Source organism: Cucumis melo, chromosome 6, assembly GCF_025177605.1.
Source record: "Cucumis melo cultivar AY chromosome 6, USDA_Cmelo_AY_1.0, whole genome shotgun sequence".
NCBI lineage: Eukaryota > Viridiplantae > Streptophyta > Magnoliopsida > Cucurbitales > Cucurbitaceae > Cucumis > Cucumis melo.
Window position 1 is genome coordinate 2,199,984 of NC_066862.1, and position 8,967 is coordinate 2,208,950.

At 35.3% G+C, this 8,967-nt stretch overlaps 1 protein-coding gene across 1 annotated transcript; it reads right to left on the bottom strand.

Annotated features, from left to right (window-relative positions):
* Positions 1–196: 196 nt before the first annotated feature.
* On the bottom strand, positions 197–6,886 carry LOC103483410 (putative ABC transporter C family member 15). Its single transcript, XM_008440023.2, has 11 exons — positions 6,801–6,886; positions 3,995–6,357; positions 3,775–3,861; positions 2,825–3,472; positions 2,443–2,607; positions 2,062–2,356; positions 1,603–1,817; positions 1,109–1,414; positions 952–1,015; positions 621–860; positions 197–515 (listed from the first exon to the last, which is right to left on the bottom strand). Exons 1-11 carry the CDS (start codon positions 6,829–6,831, stop codon positions 391–393), a joined length of 4,539 nt encoding a protein of 1,512 aa, XP_008438245.1. The 5' UTR covers positions 6,832–6,886; the 3' UTR covers positions 197–390.
* Between the last annotated feature and the right edge of the window lie 2,081 nt (positions 6,887–8,967).

Genomic DNA, 8,967 nt, shown 5'->3' on the forward strand with positions numbered 1-8,967 from the left:
AAAACAAAAAGGGCAGAACCACGATCCTAATCAACATAGACAGATTAAGTTCAAATACACTTTTAATTACTGGAAGATAATTATATTTAATCTTTAGATTTTAAATTTAACTTTTATATCAATCGATCATTATGTTTTATATTAAATTTAAAAATGATAATATGAATTTTTCATGCATTTAAAATTAATACATTAGTTCTAACATTCGAAAATAAATAAAATCTATTTCAAAATAGTGAATTAATGATACAATATTCTATAACTTTAAGGTGCATTCTTGTTGATAGAGATACTTGAAAGCAATCTAAATACACAGTTTGATACTTGAAAGCAATCTACATTCCAGATTCTTATTTCTCAATGCTCCATAGTTTGGTACAACCAAATCGATCAATGGTCCTGATTTGTCGAACCATTTAGGTCGGATCTCAAGGAGTACTCCTTCACCAGTTTGGAGAAGAAGGAATCATCTCTTTCTAGTAATTTTTTAGGCGAGTCGAACTCGACAATCCTTCCTGTTAATAAAAAATATAATTAATGTTCGTTTTCAATAACTTTGTAGCCAAATCATCTCTGAGAAGTTATCAATCCATACATAGGGAAAACGCAGTTCTACTCACCATCACTGAGGACCAGAACAATATCACTATCAATAATGGTGTGGATTCGATGAGCTACGGTAACCACTGTTTGATTTTTGAATTCCTGTCTTATGATACTTTGTATTATACTGTCCGTTCCTGAATCGATAGATGCGGTGGCTTCGTCGAGCACTAAAATGTTGCATTTCTTGAGCAATGCCCTTCCAAGACAAAACAGTTGCCGTTGGCCAACACTCCAATTTTCTCCATTTTCAACCACTAGAAGTATAATTCAAAATTCATACCATAATAAGCAAAACGGAAGGAAAGCACTTGATTAAAGTTTTGTATGCCACATTGATAGACAAACCTGGAGAATTCAACTTCATCTCCTTCCCGCGCACCAATTCTCCCAATTGACATTTATCTAAAGCCTGAAAATGCATAAAAAGAAAAGGAAAAAAGATGTGATTGTCACATAGCTTCTCAGTAAAATTATATCTCAACATCGTTGCAAAAAAGACTACCTCCCAAATTTCTTGGTCAGAGTACTGTTCTAGGGGGTCGAGATTTCCTCTAACTGTCCCTTCAAACAATGACGGATCTTGAGGGATGATGCTAATCCTTGATCTTAGGTCATGGAGACCAATCTTGCAAACGTCAACATTGTCTATAATAATGCTTCCTCCTCTGGGTTCAACTATCCTAAAAATTGCCTGTATGAGGGTTGATTTCCCACTGCCCGTTCTTCCTACAACACCCACTTTCTTCTTTCCTGGGAAAGTGCAGCTGATGTCTTTTAAGATATCCGGGAGATGGTCCGCATAACGGATCTACGACAAGTACAGGCTCATTAAACACAATGGTGTGAAATCGAAAAACAGAGTACCGACAAGAGTGGATTGTATAGCAGGTAAAAAATTCTTGTACTATAATGTCGTTTTACTCTGCACAACCTCAAAAATTCTTTAACCACGTTCTAAATTTTATTGTTCATTTTATATTTTGTGCGAAGGCTTACCCGTAAATTCTTGAAAGTAATACTTCCCTCTTGTGGCCAATTGCTTGGTGGTCTGCTGTCTTCGATAACAAGAGGTGCTTCACTTTTTATCTTTGAGTACTGAAGGATTCTTTCTACTGAAATTATTTTCTTCTGTGCACTGCAGAAGCTCCATATAACTAAAGCCTGTAACCAATTTAAGTTTATTCCGTATGATACTGCCAAGCCCGCATTACCTGAAGAAGAATTCATTTCATTATGAATACTTTATTCGTTCCATAATATTTAATAAAAAATACTTTTATTTCAGATAATTAGCATTCGATGAAAACTTGGACTATTTGATCATGCATGTCAAGTTCATGCAAAACAGTATTTCAATTTATATAAAGATACTCACATAATTAACTCAAATTTTCCGCTTTTGATTAGAACTTGAATTACGGAGCGCATTAAATTTGAGACGCATGAGATACTCACTTGGGTCTATAATTCCTTCAGGAAGAGTCACTAGCAGAACCAATGAAAAGGCAAAGACAAAATGTGATAGCATGTTCAATCTGAAGGAAAGCCATTCCATAACTGAATTATTATGGAACCATGTCTTTGAGAAGCCATCAATAAGACGAAGGTTAGTATTGAAAAATCGGTCTTCCTGATTAAACGCACGAATAGTTGCAGCTCCAGCTAGTGATTCTGCAAAGTGGTGCATGATTGGAGATTGGTGAATCCCGGATAACCGGCCAATTTCTCGTGCTGTGGGTGTGTAATAATGCTGGCATAATCAGAAATTGATTGATTAGTAATCAATATACAACACGAATTGGCATATTTCTAGTTTTAAAGAGTGAAATTGCTTACTTGGTACCAGATGCAGGCTGCAGTAATAGGTATAAAAATGGCAAATACTTCCCATGCTACTTGAGACATTACTACAATTGTCCCTAGCAACCGAATGACAGAGAAAGGACACCAACCTAGCTTTGCAGCCATGTCTAAGTCTAAAATACTTTGATCACCCGATGCCTGACAACAGAGAGTATAAGTGAGATTTTTCAGTCTTGGATACAGCCATAGAATACGCCAAGAACAACTTAGTACAATATTTTAGAACTTTCTTGTAACATGTTTTTTTTTTGGTCGCATTTCCTCAAACTATTGCAAGTCTTGAAGTGTGTTTTTTCAATCGAAACAAAATTAGATAGCAAGAACCTTTCAGACTAAAATTTGAAGTTATAATTACCCGGTTTAGAATTCTTCCAGTAGGGGTTGAGTCGAAGAATGCCATCGGTGCATGGAGTACACTATATAACATATCTCTGAAGAACTTCTGTGCAGTTTGAAGTCCTACTACTGCTAATAACGTTGATCTCAGTAACAAGCCTAGTGAACTACCAACCGCTAGTAGAAAATATACAAGTAGTGCGACATTCATCCCAACTTTTGGTTCTGCCTCGTTTGTAGTTGGACAAGCCCACGTCATCCAGTAATTACTAGCTATCTGTAGTGCTTGGAACAATGTGTGTGCCAAGACTATGATTGGGACAAAAACTCCCCCTTTTATGCTTGTCAAGTAAGTTAGGTACACTTCTTTTCCAACGCTTCCTTTTTTTCTCTCTTCCTCTTGCAATAGTCTACCTCCCTTTTTTGTTGTCTGCAGTGTGGAATTGTTCTGTTCTATTTGAGAGTCCTGGGAATCTACATTTGTGATAGAATCTCCATTTAATTCCATTTTAGGATTAGGAACTTGAGATAGTCTACTTGTGTTTTCAACAGAGAGGATTGACTCAAGAGCTTGATTATGTGCACCAACTAAAATTTCGAATCCAAAATTTTGCTTAATAAGTTCTTCAAATCCTCCAACCTGCACGATTTTCCCATTTTGCATCACCTGTGAAATGCCAATTGCAAACAGGCACATCATTAGACAGTGACTTAGATGTTCAAAAGCTCTCTCCAAGACCAAAAGTTCCAAGATAGAGAGTTCAAATATCAATTCAATAGATTGGTTAATGAAGGTAAATATGAATGAGAATACATCCCCTCCTGAACATTCGATGTCCTCAACTTACATGCATCAAAATTTTCAAATTTTTAATATAATCACAACACGAATGATCAAGTACTTTAAAGTAATTAACGCAATAAATAGAGCTAAGAGCATAGAGAAGAATTTCCACAAAATTTGCTTACCAGAATGAGGTCTGCTGCCGGTAAAAATTCAACTTGATGAGTTACATAAACTATAGTTTTCTCTTTGAGAACACCCATCATACAGTCCTACAAAATGTTAAAAGCAACGACATTCTGTTACAGTGATCCACTTGAGGAAAATACAAGAAATGGTTAGCAACATATATTTTAGCCTTCCAACTTTTTCAAATTTTACCCATTACTTAATGTCCAGACTAACCTTGAAAAGCTGGGTTCCTGTATGAGCATCAACCGCACTGAAAGGATCATCGAGAAGATAAATATCTGCATCTTGATAAACAGCACGAGCAATTTGTATCCGTTGCTTCTGTCCTCCGCTCATATTTATCCCTCTTTCTCCGATTTCAGTCAAATCACCAGATGAAAACAACTCCAAATCTTTTGTCAAAGCACAAGCATCAATAGTTCTGTTATACCTGGTAGCTTCATACTCATTTCCAAAAAGAATATTATCCTTGATATTTCCCGACAGTATCCAAGGAGACTGAGGAACGTAAGCTTTTGTGCCACTTATCTTCACTGTCCCAGAAATTTTTTCTATTTCACCAAGAATACATGAAAGCAGACTGGACTTCCCCGACCCTACAGTTCCACAAATTGCCACCTTCATCCCCCTTTTCACTTTCAAGTTTATTTGATCAAGAGATGGGTTGATTGACTCTGGCTCCCAACTAAATATTCCATTTTCTATCTCAATATCAAATTCTGTTTGATCTCTAGAAACATAAACTGTGGCATCCTGCTGTATTTCATCTACCTGAAGGTATGAAGTGACTCTATCTGCTGAGACTTTGCCTTGTGTAAATGCAGATAGTATGTCAGGAAGACTGAAGATAGGGTCTTGTAACAATTGGAAAGTAGCCAATGCAGATATAATTTTTCCAGCAGTTAATTCTATGCCAAGCATGGTACAGAGTCCAAATGTGACAAGAGAGATAAGGGTAGGTGATGCCCAAAAGAGAAATGATGAAAATGCTGTTAATTTTGACGACTTCCATAACCAATCGTGCTCCACTTTTCTTAAGTTTTGTATCTTTTGAAGATATTGACGATCCCAAGCTTGAAGTTTGAGTATCTTCATATTTTTAAGAATTTCTGAAGTGGCTTTCATCCTATTGTCCTTAGCTGCCATGATCTTCTTTTGATAATCCTTCTGGATTTTGGTCAAAGGTACGTTACATGACATGATAAGTATAGTCGCAGCCATTGCACCCAATGACCCCAAACCCAAATTTGTATGTAATATATAGATAGCTAATGCAATTTGGACCGGCAACATCCAAATCATGTTCAAGTACCAGATAAAGTCTGAGATTCTTTCAATATCAACACTAATATAGTTCATGATCTCTCCGCTGGTATGGCTTTGGCGAGATCGGCTACACTGACGCATACCCTTTTTGTATATGTGAGAAACTAAAGCTCCCCTAATTTGAATGCCTAGACGGCGAGCCTCGAAGATCCATTGCCTTTGAGCAGTCGTCTCAATTACCTTTGCAGTAAGAAAGGCAAGTGCAAGAAGATATCCACTTGATAAACTGCGCCCTTTCCTCTCAGTAAGGAAATTTACAAAGTCATCAATTAGATATGGTCCAACATATGATGCTGCAGCACTTAACACTGCCAAGCTAGCATTAATAGCCGCTTTCCTTCTGCTAAACAAAAAGAGTGCCTTGTAGATTGATGGTTCTCCGTCTCCATTCTTCTTCCTCACAAAGTTTAGCTTCTCCGTGAAAGAATCGGATACAATATTGGCAGAGTCATTTCTACAAACATCTGGTATGTCACTATGTTCGAGGGGTCTCTTGTATCCCAAAGCAAAAAGGGGATTGATCCATGAGAAGGTAACCCGCTGCAGAAGATTTGCCCTCTCGTAAGCAGAATTCCTCTTGTCTTCTTCATACTCGGAGCACTTTCCATGGAGAAGAGGATCGGCCAAGCGATTACGAGAAACGAAAACTACCCCCGTCTTCCCATAAACCGAAAGCGCAAGCAGGAAAATCAACGGAATAAAGCAAACTAGTTGAGCATAATCCAGAACTCCTACTTGATTTCCATCTCCAAAATTTGCGGAAAGAGCGCCCACGAGGATGATCGATAAGAAGAAGCTGCAAATCCACCATCCTCGAAGCAGCCAAGGATATTTGACATACTCGTTACGAACAACTCCACGAACTGCAACCGTTGCAACTCCCCAAGCAATCACTTGCATAATCTCCGAGGAAAATGCTGAGATGTCCGAACGGCAACGAGTTCCTCTTCCATTTAGCAGCGCGAAGAACAGCAAAACGTGAATCGCCCATAAGAATATGGAGCAAGCTACACTGGCTTTGTAAGAAACACTCAAATTCCGGCAAATCGAGATGTTTTCCAGAGCACGATCGTTCGTTTTTGTTCCTCCGTGATAATCCAATATCTGAATAATACATTTCTGAACAAACCGAAAAAACAATATTCCGGCGAACCCTAATTGCACTCCGATGCTCAAATTTTCGCCAAAACATGGAGATTGAAGCTGCTGCCATTGCCAATCTCCTTCGAATCCGGTAAGGTTGAAGAAGTCTGTTACCAACAGTCAAAACACTTTCGGCGGTAAAAATTGATCATAAAGAGAGAACCGTTACCTTATCGTAATTGCAAGTAATTTTTTTCCTTTAAAAAAAACAAAAAATATATATATATATATATATATAATAATAAGGAAAATTGAATATTTTGTACCCAAGAATAAATATTTAAATCCATCGTCAAAATATATTATTGGTGTAATGATAATAAAATTTGAATCTTCTATCTTGCCGTTCGTTGAACTTAAAAAGAATCAATTTGATGAACACGTTTATATCTATCAAAATATCTTACAATTTAAAGTATTAACAAATTTACTGTTTACTTTCTATTTTAAATCGACAACTAAACTATTTCGAGTGACTATTGCTATTAAAGTTCATTTAAAATGTTTTTTCCTCTCCCTCTTTGGTAAAGAAAAGGAGGAAAAAACTTACTTGAGATAATGAGAACGAGAGAATCCAACATGATTCGAGGCTTCCTCTTGTTTTGAGAGAAAGGGTTTTAGAGGTGTGATTGTGTGGAGATTAATGTGTATATATAGAGATAGGGAAATGAGAAATAAATGATGGAAATTTATAAATAATTCCCCACTTTTGTTTATTTTGAAATGCTTTTTGTTTTTAATGTGAACAAAGGAAGTTGCTTGGCTTCTTCTAATTCTGTGGACTTCTTAAGTGCCCTTTGCCTTGAAGCTTCTTGTTTCTATTAAGCATGTGTGACAAGAGTCAAGCACCTTTTATAAAATAATGATAAAACAATAAATAAGTAGGAAAATAAAAGGTTGAGAGAGATATTCATTGTTTGTTGATGCTAAAGTCACTTTTAGTAAACTGCTCATTGATGTAATGAACTTGAATCGTAAATATGATTGAAATTTTTTTTAGGATGTATACTTAAAATTATGAACTTTGTAAAATTTATTGTTATTGTTGTCATTAACTTTACATTGGAGAGTCCAGCAGTATCGGTACTGATAACACTAACAGTAAATATGTCAAAATTGAAAACATTTCAATTGTAATAGTAACAATAATGATGGTCGAGAGAGTAACTATCGGAATTGAACATCTTCAACTCATCAATCCAAATGGATCTCACGTGTCACTACAATTACATAACACAAGTAAATAACCCAAAAGCAATCAAATGAAACCAGTTTTTTTCTATTCACTTTAATCTATTACATTTTCATTAGGGTAAACATGACTTTCGTTTATTTTAGAGACCGAAATAGAGAAATGTGAAAATGAAGATGAATTCATCGATTTTTAAAATAATAATCGATATTTTATTAAAAGAATTATACTTGAATTGACAACTTATTTAGTAAATTTATAGAAAGACATCTCAAATATACCCTACGGTGACATCTTTAGTATGACATAGTTTTCAAACACCATAGGACAAGAGTGCTGAACTCATAGGGTCATAATGCATGCCAACCCATATAAATTAAATAAGATAATAGATGTGGAAACTTCATGCTTGGGATTCAAGTATTGGTCCTCTTTTGTTATTTTCAATTTTAGAAGAAAAAAAAACTCAATAAAGAATATCCATTTCCATATTACTCTATTGCCTGATACTTCCAATGCTATTTTATTATAATGACCACCTGTATTAGGACATGACTAAGATAGTTAAAAGCAGTCTACATGTTAAAAAGTGATTTGGTACACCAGATTCTTCGTTTTAACAATCAACAGATTTGATTTGATAGAATCTATCAATAGTTTTAATTTGTCAAGCTACCGAAACCATGTGATCTTGTTGAATACTTATTTATTAGTTTGGAGAAGAAGAAATCGTATCTTCCAAGTAGCTTTTGGGGCGAGTTGAACTCGACAATTCTTCCTATTCATCAAAAGTAATTAAGGATCATTTTAGTTCATTTTCGAGTCAAAATCTTATGAGGAAACTTATTCATATAAAGATTAGATAACAGGACTCATATGAATAAAGTAGTAAGTCACTATCACCAAGGACTAAAGCAAAGTTGTTATCAATAATTGTGTTGATTCTATAAGCTATGATGACCACAGTTCGATCTTTAAACTACTGCTTAATAACGTTTTGTACCATTCCGAGACAAAATAGTTGTCGTTGACCAACACTCCAATTTTCTCCTTTCTCAATCACTGTCAATGGAATTCAAAATGATGAACCAAGAAAGCTGAAAGATTGTGCATTCAATTTGAAGTTCAAGTTCAGTATTCTAAATTCACAAACCAACCTGGAGAATTCAACTTCATCTCCTTTGTACTCACCAATTCATCTGATTGACATTTGTATAAAGCCTGAAGATGCGAAAGAAACAAAAGCAATTTGAATTCTCAAGTACTTGTTGATTATCATCTCATACTTATCATAAGTCCTAAATAGAACACTATTAGTAGGTTTGGGAATGATTCTAAAATGGTCAAAATTGCTGTAGTCATTTTAAAATCAGCTTTTAAGCATTCGCACTGAGTTTTAATTGCATTACAATTACAATTAAAATTGTAAAATTAAGATTAAATTGATTTAGAATAATTAATTGTGTGTTTCGAAGTCAATTTCAATACGATGAAAGTGATTTTAACAATCTTAAAATCATACCTT

What these genes read in the sequence shown, in the direction of transcription:
- LOC103483410 (XM_008440023.2), bottom strand. Translation starts at nt 6,831, where the DNA reads ATGTTGGATTCTCTCGTTCTCATTATCTCAA. An exon ending in CAGGAACCCAGCTTTTCAAG is followed by an intron (nt 3,862 to 3,994) that starts GTTAGTCTGGAC and finishes AACATTTTGTAG; the next exon opens with GACTGTATGATGGGTGTTCT. An exon ending in CTGGAAGAATTCTAAACCGG is followed by an intron (nt 2,608 to 2,824) that starts GTAATTATAACT and finishes CTCTGTTGTCAG; the next exon opens with GCATCGGGTGATCAAAGTAT.